This window comes from Gracilinanus agilis, chromosome 1, assembly GCF_016433145.1.
Source record: "Gracilinanus agilis isolate LMUSP501 chromosome 1, AgileGrace, whole genome shotgun sequence".
NCBI classification, from domain to species: domain Eukaryota; kingdom Metazoa; phylum Chordata; class Mammalia; order Didelphimorphia; family Didelphidae; genus Gracilinanus; species Gracilinanus agilis.
This window is the reverse complement of record NC_058130.1, coordinates 262,690,255-262,711,041: the sequence shown is the minus strand read 5'-3', so window position 1 is coordinate 262,711,041 and position 20,787 is coordinate 262,690,255. Positions and strand designations below refer to the sequence as shown.

The window sequence follows — 20,787 nt, the reverse complement described above, 5'->3', positions numbered from 1 at the left end:
GATTTAACGTTTTTTTATTCTGAGAAAAGAAAAAGAATGAGCAAAATAGTTACTTTCATGACAAAAATAATTCAGATATAATTATTTCTATTTTATTATCTTTTAAATGTCACTATTTTAGTCCCAAAGAGATGGAAGAATGACAAAAATATTCAACTTGTTTAATCATGAAAATGCAAAGTGGTCATAAGAAATCTACAATGCTTTCTTAGTTTTTTGGTGGTGATCCAATCTGAATTTTACCATGGTGGGGAGCAAGAGATGGGAAATTTCCCTGACCGATGCAAATTGGCATCTTTTTATCAACTCAGGTCCTCTATAAGATGCCAAGGTACTGAGGCACTGAGAGGTAACTTGCCCCAGGGCAAGTATGTGGTTACAGATTGGACTTGAATCCAGAGCTTACTATTTCTAAGGCTAGTTTTCTATCCACCTCCTCTTCATCTGATACGTTTAAGTAGTGCTTCTACAAAATGGGCTTAAAGTGAGAAACCTTGGAAGACCAATTTGGTTATATTGTGTGTTTGGAGATCAAGAAGCAAAAACAAAGCAAAGCAAAAACGAGAAAACTGACTTCTAACAACAGGAATCTTTCCAGCAGTCATGCCCAGATGCCTCTTAATCCCTAAATATTCCCCCTCAAACACTCACACACATGCTCTGTTGGCTGTTTTGTTTGGCACATACCAGCTCAAGTCATTGAGGGCAGCCAACAAAGAAATGCTTTTTAACCAAACTCAGACTTCCTATGACTAATTCTGGTATGAACAGAGCAAATGAACATTAAAATATGAGGAGAAAAGTCCTTGCTGACATTTAAAACAGCTAGAAATTCAAGAAAGGCTGAGTTGAGGACTCACTCTGTGATGTCGATTTGAAGGCTAAAATGCTTACAGTGGAAACACTGCAGTCAAGATCTTTTATTACTAGTCAAAAAAATTAATATCAATCTTGGGGAAAAGTTTGGTGGGATGGAAAGCAGGTTTTCCCATTTTGCTTTAAAAGACCAATACAGTTAATAAGGAAATTACAAATGGTTTGATTTTGCTTTTATCCCTTGTTATTAATAGAGGAAAGTTTTTAGAGAAACAAAAGTAAGAAAATAGCCCTGAGTATAGGGAGCTTAACATTATATTCACTTTTTATAACCATTATTTATTATTTATTCTCTTTTTTCCTTTTTGTTCCCACCATAGTACAAACACAATAGTCTTTTTTCTCTCCACATGCTCTGGAGCAGATGATATAGTAGCCAGTGGGGAAATGATTTTGCCTCTGGGCTAATTAACTTACTAACCAATGTCCTAGTAGCCATTACCTCGAGTCCTACCCTCAATTCTTTAGTCTCAAGGATGGTGAGAAGTATTTTGTGCTAAATTGCAAGAAGCTATGTCAGCTGCCAATTTCAGTGTTTTATATATATATATATATATCTGAGAGAAGTGCCCCTTGCCCCCCAAATAGAACCACTGCTTTAAAGTTATTTATTATTAATTATTATTTTTTGCATTTACAGGCTTTTAATTACAATCATCCTTCAGCCCAGGAAGAGCCTCTTTTTCACCTTTTAACAACAGCTCTTAAAAATAAATTAGGTATAAAAATAAACATGGCTGACATTTATTTAATGCATCTGTATTATATTATAAAAGTATCCATTTTCTGTAAGATTTCAATGGTCCAACTTTTCAAACTGGATTGCCTGAAACTAGTCTAGTAAAGTAACAATCATTCACTCATTCATGTGCATATGGAAAAAAAAAGTGAACTCAAGATAGTAAAAATATTCTTTACCATTAGGCCCCCTTTTATTTGTAGGTAATAAGATACATCTTAAGTTTTAAATTAAATTTCTGTAATTGTTATTATTCACAGAATCTACTCTGCTTCGTTGGATTGAACAAGGCACTATAGAAAGAGTTACATTTTTGTATACCCTAAATAAAGGCAATAAGTGAGATCCTATATTTAACAATAACTGAAATCCATAGATGCAAACCATTATAGTTTGAATCAAAGGAGGAGATGAGATAAGATATGGGAGAAAAAAGCAATGGCAGAATTCAATTAAAGTGGTACCTTAAGAAAAAAAATTTAAATTCCTTGGAATTTTTGTTTTATAAGGGAAAGAAGTCACAGTATTCTTTTTTTTTTTTTTTTAAAAGAAAGGCTTTCTGCTCATGTTACTGGGCAACAAAACAGTGACAAGTTACAGGAGGCTATTCACTTACTAAATGGTTTTAAGGATGAGAAATGAAATTATGCAGCATTTGTACTATTTGAAACCAGTTCTCTCTCTTGGCTTTCTAAAGTAATATTCATTTTCTTTCACTAGTTTTCAAATATTTTCTAAAAGATACACTTTGTACCAAAACACATAACAGTGTTTATGTAAGGTTACCAGTAAGTAAAACATTTTTTGGTGGAAAGCAAGCAATTTGGTATACTTGGCTAATTAACATGAAATATTAAAATTACAACAAATCAAAAAAGTACTCTTTCCATAAAGCAGTTTCCTTTTACATCTTAGTACAACATAGTGAGAACAAACAAAATAAATATACAGAAGCCCGCCTCAGATTCTCCATTCCTTTGGAGGCCAAGAGCTAAAAATGATTGCCATCACAGTTTATACACATGCACCAAACAGACTCTTGAGCCTTCTTAATAACAGAAGGCTACATATTTACACCTGAGACTAAATTTACAATAGATTTATTTTTGTTTGCCAAACTTCAAACATTTCTTAACATAAAGATTTTGAGTTCTTTATCAAATTACTGACCTCAAGACTCAACAGTATGAATAAATTCAACTAATTAAACTCTTGTGTACATTTTCTTCAATGACCAAGTGTTTTAGTTGGAGGCAATTAAAAAAATTTTTTTTTTGCTTTTTGTTTGGTTTTCCAAAGAAAACTGTGTTAGGTCCTGTTGTTTTCCTTTTCCTAGAGGATTCCTTCAGTTCTGGCCACATTTTTTTTTCCTTAACGCAAGACTGTTCTAGTCCTTGGAATGGAGTGGCTACTGGGGGGGGAAAAGACAGGATGTTTAAAATGAATGCATAAACATTCCCTATATTCACAATACCGGTCCAAAGATATATGACACAACAAGCTAATTAAAACATTTTTGCCAATACACGCTAAAAAGTATCATAACAATTAAGATGAACAATTATAAGGTTTCTGGCAAATATTTTTAAATGTATACTTATTAACCAAAAAGGAAGGACAGATAAGTGGAGAAATGTATTCAATTCTGCAAGAAAAAAAACAGCATTAAAACAATTACAATGCCATAATTTGCATAGGTACATTTCTCACAAAGTATTTCTTTTCTTTCATTGTTGGGAAACAGATGATGGAAAAAGTAGAAAGACTAATAGAGAGAAAGAAAAATTATTTGATTATTTAAAAGACAGAATTAGGTAACAAATTAGGTAACAGAAAAAGTCCTGACAGCTCCAACAGTTTCTAGCATTAGAATGAAAATTCTACCATTCTTGGTGAAGTCCAAGGACGAAGAGCTTTGACTTTCCAGAAAGAAAAAGGACTGTACCTCAACTGTTGAGGAATAACTCATTTCCTAGATTTTCCTAATCCCTAACATCACAATTCCTTAAATACAAGTGTTAAAAACACACATATAAGAAAGCTCATAAAAAGCAAATGCTTTAACTGAAGCAATTTAAAGTTCAAATCCTATCACAAAAAGAACAGATTCTGGATGACTGCCATCGATATACACGGACTAATTTCACTAGAATAGTTTTTATTTAACTTTCATAATTCATCATATCTTGGTCTAAAGTTGTTAGATTTGTTAGCAGAGCTAAGTTTAAAGGGATCTACTGGTCTTACTGAGCAACCAGATCCATTACTCATTACACCTCCCGCCACTGAAACAAACAATATGGGGACTGTTACAATTAGATGTACTTTTCTAATCAGAATAGCCAGAAAATTCTAAAGTTTCAGAAGTTGTGTTACTAGAGATTGATATCTGAGTTCCTGCCACACAAGAGACAGAGATGAAGAACCATGATATGAGCAATGAAGTAAATATCATAAGTAAGAAGTCTTTCAGTAAAGAAATCTGAAAAAATGAAAGCCTTTTCAAAAAAAAATTAACAAAGACAGATTTAAATATTATAGGCAACAGGACCTTGGACAGTTATTTTCCTTTACTATAACAAGCATGTTGAATTACATTCATTCAATGGTAACATGGATTAATCAAAATAAGAGCAGGAAGACCTGGGTTTCCACCCTGCCTCTGACATATACTGATTGTGTGTGACTGTGAAAGTCAAAATCTCAATGTTCTAGGAATTCTCTAAGATATTGGACAGAAAGTGTTACTTTGCACTGATAGAGGAAGTTTGCTTACCTAAGAACTCCCTATTCTAATGAAATCACAGGTACGGTTTTTCTCCTTCTATCCCCAGTACGTTACTACAAATGAATGGCCAGCAAGCAAAAACCCACGGGTAAATAAATAACTATGATGTTCTGGACAGATAGGTGTTAAAGATTACTAGCTAATAACTAAAGGTAATAGAAATTGCATCAAAAATACTCTTGTATTGGGAAAGAACGAATTTGTACAATGGATGGCTTCTTAGGAAAATCAGTGATGCCTGAGTCTGACAAAGGTCTTATTTAAACAGAAGATCTATCTGAGAGAATTGAATGAAAACAAGATGTTGATATGAAACTCTAGAAGATTTCTTAGCACTACAAGATGTGGCCTGCAGTAAAATAAAGGTTTTACAAAATCAGTGCAAAATTTTTTTCCATCTCCTAAATGAAAATTGAATATAGAGAAATTCTATGTAACTAGCTAACAAATGAACTTAGTCACTCCCCACGGAGAAATGTTTTGGTATTCCTTCAAGCTGCATGGCAACATGGATTAATCAGAATAAGAGCAGAAAGACCTGGGTTTTTCTCCTGCCTCTGACATATATTGATTGTGTGACTGCATAAAAGTCTGTTAAGCTCTTAATTCTCTAAGATAAGAAATTAAAGAGAAAAGATACTATTTTGCACTGATAGAGGGAATTTGCTCATCTAAGAACTCCCTATACTAAGGAAATGACAGGAACAGTAGTTTCCACTTCTATCCCAATATGTCCCTATCCTGCAAATGAATCAAGGGATCAATATTCTATCACCTTCACCCTGTATATGTACAAAATAGAAAAGCACGGAACTCATCTCAACCTAACACTTCAAAGTCACAGGACACTTGGTCAATAAGATGACCTGCCACTTGATAAGTCAAATTTAAATGCAATTAATTGCTCTACTTCATTTAAATTGCTGAAGTTTTATCAGAAGCTTGTGGCAAGGAATTTACATAGCTTTATGTATAGGGATGTGTATGCATACACATTTCTATTATCATGCTTGCCATGTTAAATACGGTACAATTTCCTTTAATAGGATGCATACTTCGAGAGGGAGCATGGCTAACACATGCAATTTATTTCTTCTCCCAAAGATAGTTGATAATTCTTCATCAGTTTGGCAAGGAAGCTCTCCAATGTTTGAACAGAAAATGGCTTCATAAATAGAAGCAAAAAGTGAAGTAAATGACAGAATTACTATGTAAGTAGAGCAGCCAGAAGTATAAAGACATGAATAGCACACATCAAGAGAAAGTCTCACAGACAGAACTGTACAATCCTTGGGAAAACAGGGTGTGATTTTATAATGAATTGGGTATTTAAAAGACTTCAAAATATTTTAAAATTCTTACCATACCTATTCTAAGCACTACTAAAATGAATCCAATTATACACACATTTCCTGCTCTAAAATTCACCAAGATCTAGTCATAGGTTCTTTCCTTTAAAAAAAAAAAGTGACTACATTTCACATAAATCATTCAGAATATCTAGATGGTTGTCTTAATTTCAAGAAATGTAGGCCTATGAATAAAAATAGTGACATAAATATGGAAAAAATAGGCAAAGGATCTGTTGTGTTTTGTAGAAGGACTTTTCCATTTTAGACTAGCGTAATTCCTGCTTCATATATTCTATTTCTCCAGTGTCCCAAATATCCTTTCATTGCAGGTCTGGATAACTTGAAGGCCTTTTCACAGCCAGCAAACTACATGCAAACTGCTTCATGCCACTTAAAAACATTCTTCCTAGAAATCCTTTCTTCCAAAGTGGTTACTTTAAGCACTCTCAGAACGATTCATCCCGAGTCCTTAAAATTTTGTTCACTGCAAGCCAGAGCTGCCTCCACTAGCAGGCTTTGGATGTGTAAAGAATTGAAAAGCTCTGGATGAAAGTGACACATATCCAATAGATATTGAACCATCAAATGAATTATATAGCAAGACTCTATCTAGTCTTGAACCAGAATTTTGGGTTCCATTTTACTGTAAAACTAGATGGCATTGTTCAAATAAACAAAAGAATGTTTAGAAGTGTGCAAAATCCTATCTTATATTGAACACCCAGGTGCTTATTTTGAAAAGAAAAAAAGTTTACAGTATCTAAGGGCTCATATTATAAACTAGATAACTAGGACAATTTTTTATCTGGACAATGAGTTTTTCATTTTGCCTGGATGTTGTCCTTCATACTTGAAGAGGACCAAAATGATATTACTATGGTGGGCAATGTACAGCGTGTCCCACTGTGGCAGATCAGACAAATATGAACTCAGAAGGTTTTACTTTCAGGTTGAGCACAAATAGCCCATATTTCTAATTCCCCTAAAGATAGCAGGAAAGCATATCCCTAATACCTTGGAATGAAAACTTCTCAATTCTCCATTGTAATTTTCTACCTCTTAATGGTAATACAATGGGCAATGAAACTATAAAAAGGGAGATAAAAAAAATAATGAGCCAGGACACTCAACTCTCTATTAAAGAATAGTGTCAGAGCTCAAACTCAATGTATACTAAAGTATACATAGAGTATTCCCCACGTTTTGGTATTACGGGTACCAAATTTGTGATCTAAATTCTGAGATTAAAGGTAACCATGAGTCTAAGGCTTAAGAAATTTGGGAGAGTAAATTTAAAAAATAATAGGAAATCCAAGTTAGAGGAGAATACAGGTTTGTAGTTTGGGTCCCTGATGGGGTAAAGGAGAAGGGTGCATTATTTCTCTCAGGTTTATGAGTATTCTGTAGTTCCATACTCCTAAAACTACAGCTCACAAGCCCCAACCAATGAAGTTACCTTTAATAGTCAGTGGTCACAATTAGCCAGAAACAAAAGTATTGGCTATGACATTGTAAAAAGAGTGGCTGTGAAACATTCACTGCCATAAATCTATGGTGCACCCTCTCACAAATACACACAGTGATCCTGAGAAGAGTGGGCACAAACTAAGTGCAAATAAGAAATGAGGCACACACGTAGCCAAGGTAACTCAGGCCTCTGGTATTACAGAGCTACTGCAGTGTCCTCTTTTTTCATGGTATTCTTGTGGTACTCTCTTCTGAGCTCAATTTCTGTTCCCGTTGCTCGGCCAGCCTCCATGTATCTGATCCTTTCTACAGCTCATCTCTCTTCTCAGCTTGTTAGAAGTCATGGTCCTTGATGTGAGCCGTGTTCTCACCCTCTCTCTGTTGGATGTGTGATCTCCTATTAACTGAGTAGCCCTGCTGCAAAATGCTATGGCCAGTGGAGAGAGAAATCATATTCATGACCTTCTTGCCCTCTGCTAGAAGTACAAGGGTCCCACAAAGCTGCCCCAAAGCCTGCTACTTCCAGGGCAGGCAGACTGAATTTTTTAAATGCTCTATCAGAGGCATGGTCCAAATTCAGTCAAGGAAGTGCTTCAGTTTTTGTAAAGGGATATCAGGGCATAGCCATGACTTTGTACCATGAGTTTGTACTTTAACACACTGACAATCCTGTTATCTGTTATAATAAAAATATCTGACTATCTATCCACTATGCAACCTAGCTACATTGTTATCTGACCCTTGCTTTCTGTGTTTACATCAATTGGGTGAGGGGGGGGGGCAAAATGCCTTACACTTATTACAGATGGGAAAAAAAATGCATTAAGGGATGGTGAAACAGCTAAGCCAATTCTGTATGCCTCTTTTAAGTTGTTGTTTGATGTTCTGTATTTTATCTATCCATGCAAATCTTTTCTCCCTTTTATTCTCATCCAATAGATGTATTGGTTGATATTCACACAAATCCTTGTGTCCTATGTACCCACAACATGACAATATAAGCCACTTACTCCCAAAATAACTCTGAAAAAAGGTACTATCTATGGTACTATATAATAAGAACATAAGAGTAGGAATGAGAAATATGTGCACTTAAAATATTACTGATGATTTACCATTTCATAGTCTGGAAATATCACAGAGGGCAGAGGTGACACCCTCCTCCCTCATTTTCTTTTTGCCTAGTTTCTACAACTTTGAGAATAAAGGCTGGCAAGGGAAAATAAGCCCCTTTTAGAGTATGTTAAAATCAAGTCATTGAAACAAAAGCATGCCAACAAAGCAATCATCTATTGTTGCTTTATGTTTTCTTTTTTAATTGGAGAGTCTACACCATGGGCATTTTTAAGGGGCATACTAGTTTCACTAGGCACAGTGAAACAACCCAATCATCAAAGAACATTCTACCTTGTCTTCTGCACTTTATGCAGAACTAACCCTGCCCCTCACCAATCACCATTTGATGAAACAGGAATTTTCTGCTATACTACTGGGATTGTCCAGACATGGATTCATCTGTGTGGGGCACTCTGGGTAAGGAAACTCCATAAAAGATGATCAACTTGTAAATAAGGAACTTGTAGAAATGCCTGGGAGTCCTGAGAGGTTAAACGCCCAATGTAGCACTGCTAGTATATGTTAGACGTAGGAGTTGAACTCCGATAATTTCAACCATAAGACCAGTGCTTTTCCCTTCAGCAATACTCACTTCTCTTGCTTTCTAGATTGCTGTCCTTAAATGGACAAAAAAGGGAAAAGCTATCCTGGTTAGCATTACTTTAAAATGTGTGCTTTGAAAGACATGATTACAATATAAGTCTCAGTTAAGACTTTGTAAGGTTTGTGGCATGTCTGCCTTTTCATAAAGGTCTCCATCAGAGGTGTGTGTGTGTGTGTGTGTGTCTTGTATTTATTTACCCTCTGATTTGACAAAAAAATTAGAATTAGGATTTAGATCTTGCTACAGGGATGTCCTTTAGATTTTTTTACTTTGCTTTAGACAACAGATTTACTCTCATCCCTGATATGGCAGTTTAGTGCATATTCAAGTCTGGGAATAAGAATGCTTTGTGGAAGGAAAAAATGGAGACATAACAAAAGCCCATTTGGAATGGTGGATGGAGCATTAGATTTGGAGACAAAAGACCTGAGCTTAAATTTCCCAATGCCACTGTGTGATTCTGGGCAAAGCATTTAACTTCCATAGCCTATACTTTTCTTAACTATAAAATGTGAAAAAGATTATAATGGATTATCTCTAAGGTCCTTCCCATAATTTATATGACAATAAACATAATTTGCACAGCTCATTAAAAATGAGAGTAATAAAAAGAAGATGTCTATATAAAACTGTACTTTACAAAGATCCATTTATATCATCCAATCTTTACAACGACCTAGTAATACAGAAATATTGCAGGTCTTGGGGGCAGCTAGGTAGCTCAGTGGATTGAGAGTCAGGTCTAGAGACGGGAGGTCCTAGGTTCAAATCCAGCCTTAGATACTTCCCAGCTGTGTGATCCTGGGCAAGTCACCTGACCCCCCATTGCCCACCCTTACCACTCTTCCACATAGGAGCCAATACACAAAAGTTAAGGGTTAAAAAAAGAAAAAAAAAAAAGAAAAAAAAAGAAATATTGTAGGTCTCATCATAATTTTACAAAGGAGAAAACTAAAGTACATATTAAGTAAAAATATTGAGTACAACTCAAGGTGGTCAAGGTGATATAGTTATTAAAGTAGCAGAACCAAGATTTGAATTTAGATCATTTTCTTCAGAAAGAATTCTATTTCCATTCCATCAGCTCTGTCTCATCTTTCCTCAAAGGAACTTTCATTAACAAACATTTCTTTTTTCAACTCCTCTAGTAGTATGGCAAGCACAGAGATCAAATGTAATAGATGATATGAATATGTTGCATTAATTTCATAACAAAGTCTATATTTAATTATGGGAAGCTGGGATAAATTGGTAAGTCTAAACTACTTGGCATAGTCTCTGACTAAGAAAAAGAGAGGCACGTTGATAAAGGAAAATGCAAATTTCATCATAACTTCCCATATCAGCTATCACAATGATCTGAACAATAACACTGACTGCCAATATGTGGAAGGAGTTCTTTCAAACTCTGAGAAGGAGCTCTGAGATCAGATGATAAGAATCCCTGAACATAGCCATTCCTAACTTTATCACATGTCAAAAACAAGAGCTCAAAGGTGTCTGGAATCATATATGGAGGAAAAAAAGATACATGATACAGCATTAAAAGTTCCAGAAATTAATAATGCATTAAAAGAAAAGCAAATTAATATTTATAGCTGCACTTTTTGTGGTGGCAAATAACTGGAAAAGGAGGGTATGTCCTTCAATTGGGGAATGGCTGAACAAATTGTGGTATATGCTGGTGATGGAATACTATTGTGCTAAAAGGAATAATAAACTGGAGGAGTTCCAGGCGAACTGGAGAGACCTCCGGGAACAGATGCAGAGCGAAAGGAGCAGAGCCAGAAGAACATTGAACACAGAGACGGATATATTGTGGTAAAATCGAATGTAATGTACCAGCAGCAATGCAATGACACAGGACAGTTATGAGGAACTTATGGTAAAGAATGCTACCTACATTCAGAGGAAGAACTGCAGGAGAAGAAACACATAAGAAAAACAACTGCTTGAACACATGGGTTGAGGCGGACATGATTGGGGATGTAGACTCGAAACCACCACACCAATGCAACTAACAACAATATGGAAATAGGTCTTGATCAAGGACACATGACAAAACCAGTGGAAATGTGCATCGGCCATGGGTGGGGGAAGGGGAAAGTAAGAGCATGAATCATGTGACCATGTTAAAAATGAATATTAATAAATGTTTAAAAAAAAGAAAAAAGAAAAGAAAATTTTAGTATTTTGTTTCTGTTTTGGGTCCTTGGGAATCTACTTTCTCCAGTGGTAAATTCCAATTCCTGTAGTGGACAAGGATGGTCCAAAAAGCTGTGCTAAAAAGCAAAGTATGAATCTTTTTAGAAAGGTAAGATTCTTTCCTCACCTTTTAAAACTGCTTTTTCTTGCAGCAGATCTGGTAGTTCTTTGAAAAATGCCAGAACTGTCAGAAATGTTAGGTTCAGATGTTTTATTGCTCTGAACACTGGACTGAAGAATTACTCTGAAAAGTTGGAAAAAAATAAAATCATATGAACTGTAATTGTTTTCAAACTGTTTACAGAAAGCCATGTTTTCCTAGTATAAAACATTTTTATTATGGATTGACATGTTTCAAGAAACATATTTGTTCACAGATGCTAAAGCACATTTTGTAACATATGTTCTCTGTAATCAAAAGCATTTTTTAAACCCTTACCTTCCATCTTGGAGTCAATACTGTGTATTGGTTCCAAGGCAGCAGAGTGGTAAGGGCTAGGCAATGGGGGTTAAGTGACATGCCCAGGGTCACACAGCTGGGAAGTGCCTGAGGCCAGATTTGAACCTAGGACTTCTCATCTCTAGGTCTAGTTCTCAAACCACTGAGCTACTCAGTTGCCCCCCAAAAGCATTCTTGATGTATGTGTTGTCTAGTAAGCCCCTCTTCTCAGAAGAAATATCATGATTATCACAGCATCTTCTTTACTGATCTAGTGTGCTTTGCAGAATCTAAGCAAGCCTTTGACATTTAAATCAAATCCAAACAAATGAGAAACAAAAAAGTCATTCCTATGTGTCTACAGTTATGTGTCTACAACTTCTAATGTTTAATGGTTTTCAGCTATGAAAAATAAATCATTTTCATTTCTCAAAGCCAAGAAGTCCATAATCACCATTATTATAAACAGTAGGAAACAATGCTAAAACACAGTTATCTTAACTTCTCTCTGGTAATGAACCTTAACTAAGAATGCCTTCTCATGACTTTAAAGTCCACTCAGTAAATTTGAACCTCATCTGGATTATATCAATCACTTTTTACTATGCCCTCAAGGTATGGGGAAAAGTAGGAAAGGAATAGAGACTACTGTCTGGATCTCATATTTCATATGTATGGGAAATTTATATGTCAGGAAAATCCTTTTTCTAAAGCAGTTGGCACCTTGTCGTAGAGGGTTTGCCCAGATCATTGACAGGTTAAATGACTTGCCCAAAGTTATATAACCAGTATATGTGGGAACCAGGATTTGAATCCAAGTCTTCCAAGCTCTGGGATCAGCTTTCTTTTCACTAAGTCCTTCTGCCTTTCTTTATTAGGATACTGTGTTAAGGGGCTAAAATAAAGGTATAAATGTTGGGCTACTTTAAAGAATTTGGTTTCTCAATAAATGCAGTTTAAAAACAAACAAAAAGCAAACATGTCTTATACCTAAGAAGCCCAGACAAAGTCAGCATTTAATAACAAGAATAAAACATGTTTCATATGATTGTTGCAAGGCAACAGCAAGGAATGGAATGGTGGCTCAGAGAAGAAAGAAAGTGATTTCATGCCACACATAATGGAGTACCTTGTGTACTCTTATTATTTTGCACTCCAATAATGATAACTTCCAAGAATAAATGTATGTGTATATGTATACACATACATACTAGACATGTGATTTTATTGGCATGGGGAATTCTCTAGCTAATTCACTATTAGCTAGCTAAGGAAACTCCTACTAATCAATTCAGATCATTATCTTTTCTGCAACTTATAGTCTTAGGAAAGTTACCTGGGGCACTTGGAAAAGTAATGGCTTGTCCAAGGTCAGAGGTAGGACATAAACTTGAAGCCAGTTTTCTATAGAAAGTGGCATGCTGCCTTTCTAGATTGATGCTTTTAATTTGTTGAGCAATAAATACTGGTCAAGGCACATTCCTCAATCCTAACCGTTTCCCTCTCCACTTAATGTTGTATGAATAACAATAGTAATTCCCTATTAATTTAATGTATTGAACCCAGTTCCAATTTAAGAATAATCCATGAATCTGATGGTTTTTTCTGTGTATACACATACACATACACAAACACACACACACACACACACACACACACACACACACACATATGTGACTGTGGTTAAAACATTATCAAAAGTAGTTATTGCCTCTAAAACCCAAGAAAGACAAACTCCTACAAATGTTAGCACTTCTTTAACTACAGTGCAAAGCAGATCAGCAGGGTAATCAGCCAAAAGACTAACTCCCATTGCTATTGCTGACAGCATTTGTGCTTTGCTTATAAAAATCATTAGAATCTGTCAGAGTTTCTCAGGGATTATCTAACCCATTCTATGTCTACACCAAGACCATAACAAGAAAGATTATGCCTTTTTCTTGACAGCTTTCCAGGAGAGGACTGACATAACAGTGGAAAAAAATGTTTTGTTTTCAGTGAAGAAGGCAGGGCATGAAATCATCCATCTTGAAATATTCTTCCCTAGTTCCAAATAAGATGAATTGTGAATTAAGTGGCCAGTGACTGCCCTTCAATTGATTTGGAATTAGTCACAGTCAAGTCATCTGAGCTGAATTAAAAAAAAAAAAAACAAACCACAGGGCATGAAACCATAATCAGACAGTTAAATAGGGCATCACTAGTCTCAGCCAAGAGAGCATACTTGTTTGTTCATTCCCTTGCCTAGATAAGGTATGAGAGAAAGTGTTTAGTAACATGAGTATGTGGAAAGTACGTAAATAATAGTTTTGAATCATATTGCCTTTTTAGGAAAAATGAGTCTTGGCTAGTCAAGTTATCAAGTAGTTAATCATCTCTTAATAGCATTTACAGTACCCAGAGTCTACCTACAAATTAAGAAATGTACAGGCTTAATATGAGTAAGATTTTTTTAAAACATCTGTATTAACTCTATAAATCATCCTTTCTTCAGTCAGTATAAGACTTAGAAATTTTTCACCACAGGTGAATTCAACCAACCAATGAATCAATAAATATTTATTAAGCACCTACTATGTGCCAGGCACTGTGCTAAGTGCTGGGTAATTTACCACATTACATGAGTTTTCCTCCTCAAGAGAATTTGTTATCATCAAACAATATTTATTAGATCCATATCTTATGCCACACCTTTAACTTCCACATCTATTGTTGTCTATTGATTATATCTCTACAATCTCTCTAACTCCTTTCTTGCAGTGCCATAACTTTGATATAAATCTCTTAGTTCATCTTCTCGGTTCTATTCTCTTCCTATTTTAATCCATTCGCACTGACAGATTAATCTTTTTGATGCATAAATGTTATATCACAACTCTGTTGAACACTCTCTTCATGATTCCTTATTGCCCATTGAATAAAATCCAAGCAATCTTGCAGTCAGAGATTCAGTGCCTTCCCAACCTGATGGCAAACTTGCTTTTCTAGATTCATACTACTCCTCTCATTGTGATCTAGCTCAGTGGAGTTATTTGTTTTCCCTGCATACCTCCTGCACTTTCTTGCCTCCAAACCTGTTTCCTATGCTGGAGACTGGAACCTTTACTTGTAATCTCCATCTACTCTGAACCATAGGAAACCTATTCATCTTTTATAGCCAAAGTCAAATGCCACTTCCAAGAAGTCTTCTCTGATCATCTCAACTGGTAATGACTTTTACTCCTTTAGAATATTATTTGTATCCTCATACATTTGTTTCATTTTAAACTACACTTATTTGCACATATTTCAGTACTCCTTTACTAGACTATAAGGATCCATGAAGGCAGAGCATATGTCTTATTTCATCCTTGAATTTTCTCCTAGCATATATCATGGTGCACTATAACTACTTTTGATAAGGTAGTATAGATGAAACAGTATTTTCATGGTACTCTCTACCATCTCTCAAGTCAAGTCACTGACATGCTTCATTCAATACAGTACCTTACAGGTATACCTCCCTATTACCTTCCACTATATCAAATCTTTATCAAAGTCCTGTTCTCCATGCTTATATGTTTACAATCCCCTTCTCTCCTCATTGGTCTCATCTTTAAGTTTGTCAGCTCTGAAACCTTGTTGAATTTGCCACCCTGAAAAGCAATGTATTCAATATCTTTCATGCCACAAAACTAAACATTTAATGTGAAAGTGCTGCTCCCAGGGGAGGAGTAAAAGGCTTCATCCACTTGGCTATTCTTTACACTCTGTGGTAACCCTTCTATATCCATATACAAATAATATGGCATGGTAAGAGCTAGTGTATTTGCCATTCTACTGAGCCAATTGAACTAACAGAAATTTCTTGAACAACCATAACTGATGTTCAGGAATGACCTTGAAGCAATCCAAGTTCTTTTTTTTTTTTTTAAACCCCTTACTTTCTGTCTTGGAGTCAATGCTGTGTATTGGCTCCATGGCAGAAGAGTGGTAAGGGGTAGGCAATGGGGGTCAAGTGACTTGCCCAGGGTCACATAGCTGTGAAGTGTCTGAGGTCAGATTTGAACCTAGGACCTCCCATCTCTAGGCCTGGCTCTCAATCCACTGAGCTACCCAGCTGCCCCCTAGTAGCAATCCAAGTTCTTGAAGTGCCTGCCCTTTGGATCAAAGAAAGATTAAGTTAGAGTCGTTATAGTTTTAGAGGCATTTTTTATGCAAATTCTTTGAAAACTGGTAATCCATGCATGCCATATATCAATTATGGGTAACCTTTTGACCTTGGTGGGTCAAAATTCACCAAAAAAACCAAGTATAACTCAGGTGGTATGTCACTTCGAGAAAAAAAGCCACCACTATAATTTCACAATATTTATAGTCTAAATAACATACTTCTCTGTATGCGGCCATGTATCATCAAAAATGGCTACATGTGCCAGTGCTGACACATGTGTCATAGGTTTGCCATCAGGGCCATATATGGTTCTCCTACTCCTAATCTCTGTAATATGCTATAGAGAATAGAGGACTGGTCTTGAAAGCCAGTAAGGTCTATGTCCAAATCTCATCTTTGATACATACAGCACTGGTTTTGTGACCCTAATTTCATGAGGAGATTCTGGTCTTTATTAGTAAAATGTACTTTCTTCACCTGAGAGTTCCTCCTGTTAATAAAAATACCAGTTCAATTTCCCATCCTAATTTCTAAATATGCCAGATCATAGTTTTCTGTAAAACAAAATGCCTATCAGAAAACAATAGCTATATTGCTGATGGAAGCAAATAACTTCATCTGCCATGAGGATGATTAGAACATAACTATGGTGGTTAACACTTTATTTCAGAGCTGTAGAGCCAACAGATGATGGATCTCTAACCCTGGATGACCCCCAAAGCATGCAACTGTTGTTAACAAATGTGAAGAGATATCTCACAGCAAAGAAGGAAAAAAAAAAAAGACAGCCCACAGGGCTTAAGGTTTTGAATTCAGTAAGAAGTATAACAGGTAGTAATCTTACAAACAGTAACTCCTATTGCACTTATAGAACAGCCATGAAAGGAACAAAATGCTGGATTTGGAAAAAGAAGATCTGGTTCAAATCTTAGATGTCTTCTGTGGGAGCTTGGATAAGTCACTTAATCACTCAGATCCTCATTTTCCTCCTCTGTAAAATGAAGATAATAATGTCTATATTTGCAGGATTTTGTGAGAGTCAAATGTAAGGAAAGTGCTTGGCAAATCTTATGATGCCATAAACATTTCAGTCATTATCTCAGGTTTAAAGTTGAGGAAACAAGTCTCTGAGAGGTTATACTGACTTGGCCAGAGTTCAATATATAGTGTCAGAGCTGACATCTGCACTCTGGCCTCTCAACATAGACTCCAAACTTAGTGTTCCTTCTATTATGCCTCACTAAGTAACAGTTGAAAGGAAATTATGACCAATGATGGACATGAAAAAACAGCAATGACAACACTCTACTTCTTTTACTAACTATGCATCTTCTACCAAAAGAACCACTTATATTTGTAATACTAAATACATAAAAATAAAAAGAGTTGTCTGCAAAATTAATACAGACCAGGATTTTAAAATATAGACCCTCTAGATATTTTGAAAGGGTCTAGAAATATCAAACAACCAAAGACAGGAATGGTTTTGGAAGACAAGAAGATACTGAAGGATCTTTCAAGATGAACTCTATTTTATATTTCACCAAGTTCCACAATAGTAATTAAAAAGTTGTAGCTTGTTCCCTATATCTCCCTACCTACTCTATGGAATAGATGAGAAGTTAATTTGTCCATAAAATTCTTGAACTTCTTAGTGGAGATAAATGTTAAAAGTCATTTGTCACCTCTTTATAACAAACCAATCCTTGCAGTTAGTAAATATTCTGAAACCATAGTCTGCTAGGCACACAGAGTGAGGGAAAATGTAATGAGCAGTATGACCCCTTTCTCTGTATTAGTTAAGCAGCAGTAATATCATATCCAGGAGAATGCCATAAGCAAGAATACAATAAGGGGGAGGGAGATTATTCCCCCTCAAGAATCAGTGGGAAGAAATAAAAGTTTCAAAATTCTAAATTTTGAAAATTGGAATTGCAAGTGAAATTTCCAGTCATTAGAAGACATACTAAGAGCCTATGGAGTACCAGATTTTTCTCTTGATTGAAGTAGGATTCTACTTCATCTTTGGAGCAAAAGATCTTGGCTTACATGAAGTCCAAGGTGGGAAAGGTCAGAAACCTTAAAAGAAGGAATATCTGAGAAATCAAGATTGACAGAAAAGATCTCCAATCTCATAGGAGATAATTTCTATTTACTATTTTCCCTGAGAACTCTGACTTAAAATTCAGACCAAATTAATATTCTGTACAAAGAATCTTGCTTCTTCACTACCATGACTTTCCTTTTGAAGTTGATTTTCCAGGTAAATAATAAATCTTTCATAACCTCTTTATGAAAACAACCCTTTAAGGAAAGTATGGGAGAAGGCTGGAGGTGGTGGGGGATGAAGTAGTCATCTTCACATGACAACCCATAACCAATCCTGTGATTCATGTTCCTCTGAATCTTCTTTTCTTCTTGCTTTGATTTGATAGAAAGTGTCAAAAAGTTGTACCTATTACAATTCCTCAAAGAGAGGGAAATGGAATATTTAGACTGGGAAAGAAAACAAGTAAATCTTAATAAAGAGAAAGCACTGAGGCTGTGGTGTGGTCAAGAGACTAAATTATCATAATGGCTGGATAACAGCTTTTAAAAGACAAGAATGAAGGGCTCCTTGGACTTGCTTTTTATTAGAAAAGCAATCAACCATGTAATAAAATACCAATAGAAGAATTCTTCTCATTGAACTAGGAAGATTTGAGGTATGCAAATTAAAGAATAAGATGGCTAAAATAATTTGCACAAACACATTTTAGAAGAAAATAAAAATTAAGACTAACTTCATTTGATGAGTATGGGATGAGGCAGAAATTATCATTCCTTATTTTCAAATTTTTATTTCATCTATTTATATTTTATTTCTAAAACAAAATCAAGAGATGGATCTTTTAAATATCCTTTGTTATTATTAAACCCTTCAAACAGTTGACATGAACAGTTTTCACCAACACCCAAAGGAATCTTTAAAAAATGCAAATCAAATTAACCTTTACATAAAGCCAGGAGAGGGAGAATATGGGTAAACACATGCATCATGAGAAACATACTGGACACCAAAAAGTGAGTAATAGTAGAGAAATGGAATGGGACACTTACACAGTGGCTATCTGTCAAAAGGTCCTGATGGTTACTAGGTTCTTAAACCATCTAGACAGAATAGCAGGATGGGAAGAATGCAGTCACAAACAATCCACCAGATGACAATACTACATAGTGCAGAGGTCAGCACAGCTAGGATACATCTAGAAAGGGGTTGGGGAGGAAAAGAACAAACGTTCAAATTGGGAAGCAAAAACAAAAACAAAAAAGTAAGCTGAATTGTGAATCTTAGACCCTTGGAAGTTTGGGGTAAGGGAGAAAAGTGATACAAAGAATAAAAGAAGCTGAATGTGATTTTGACATTTCTTGTGAAAAAAAAAATGATTTTATCATTTTATTTGGAACCAACATAAAATGGAATAGACTAATTCCCAGAGCTAAGGGAAAAAAAAAACCTCAGGGAAAGAACACAATGTAAGAGAGAAATGGATGGTATAGAAATGAAGTATGAATTCAATAATAACATCACATGCCTTTCAGCTTGAACTATGTCATGCTTCTATTTTGTTTTCTGATAGTCAGACCTAATCTCTAACTGGGAAAATTAGTAGTTTTAACTAAATTCTATTTTAATGACTTTGATTCCAGTTTCAGGGACTAACTCCTTTTCTTACTATCCCCAAATAAAAAAAAAGAAGCTTATGTATAGAACAACAAAGCAACATAGTCATTTGTTGATGCTTAAATTTGTTGATATTTAAAGAGTAGATCATTTATGAAGGGATTATTGTGCTATGATAATTACATGATTATATGAGTTCTGATTACACTAATTGGTGAGACTGATTTCACTAACCACAGACAGACACAAATACTGCTCATTTGCTTTTAATTTGTATGTCTTGTGTGTAAAAGAATAGGTGCTATAAACATATAGTAATAACAGAATATTATACAAGTATATATATTTTAGACTTTTAAGATATGATGAAACATTTTACCATTCAAAATTCTAATTTTAGTTTTCCTTAGTTTATGATTTTGTATGATCATCTAGTATAATTTTGTTTCTTTAACAATTTTTTCCCCACTCAATAGTTTTTAGTACAAGCCAAAGACCTCTTTTTAGCCTGTTGGTATAAAGGATAGAAGGTAGAACCTGGATTACAGAAGATCTGGATTCAAAAGCTACCTGACATTTACTACGTGAACCCCAGCAAGTCACTTAATCTGAGCACCTCAAAATAAATTCTTTAGGACATTTCTAGCTACCTTTCTAGCTACACACACACACACACACACACACACATACACACACACACACACACACTTACACACACACGCATTAATCCCTTTCATGTACCCTAGTTTCCTTCAAGGCTCAGTTCAAGTGTTGCTTTCTACTTTTCTGGTTCTCTTAGTTGGTAGTGCCCTTCCTCCCAAAATTATTCTGTATTGATTTTGTATATACTTATATATGTGTGTATGTCTTTACCAATAGACTATAAATAAGCTCTCTTTGAGGATGAAAAACATTTTATGTTTGTCTGTATCCTCAGCACCTAGCACAGTGTCTGACACAGAGTAGTTACTTCATGTCTGTTCCTTGACTTGACCATAAAGAAGGTGCAATCTGCCACAATCAAGGCAGTTTCCCACACAGCATCAATATAGACTTGGAGATGGACCATAGAAGTCATCCTAGTGAAACCTCTTATTTTCTAGAATAATAAAATGAGGGTGAGAGTACTCCCCATATTGACTGAATCACAGACACTTTTTTGTGTTTTTGTGGTGTGTTGTCTCTCAGCCTGTTGGTCTGGAAACTATCATGGCTCTCATAAAAAAAAAAAAAACAACCAACAACATGGGCTAAATAAAAGTGATATAGAGACTAAGCAACTTGCCCATAGTGATACATATATATATATATATATATATATATAGTCAAAGGCAGAAGTAAAGAACTTAACCCGATTCCCAATTCAGGGTTCCACACTGCTTTG

At 35.4% G+C, this 20,787-nt stretch overlaps 1 protein-coding gene across 1 annotated transcript in view; it reads right to left on the bottom strand.

Annotated features, from left to right (window-relative positions):
* Nucleotides 1–825: 825 nt before the first annotated feature.
* CDC14B (cell division cycle 14B) overlaps nt 826–20,787 on the bottom strand; it is a 106,609-nt gene continuing 86,647 nt past the window's right edge. Inside the window, exons 13-14 of the mRNA XM_044661357.1 lie at nt 11,275–11,391; nt 826–3,026 (exon numbers count right to left, since the gene is read on the bottom strand). Of these exons, the coding sequence (XP_044517292.1) occupies nt 2,987–3,026; nt 11,275–11,391 (157 nt within the window). The 3' untranslated portion in view covers nt 826–2,986. The remainder of the gene's footprint in view (nt 3,027–11,274; nt 11,392–20,787) is intronic.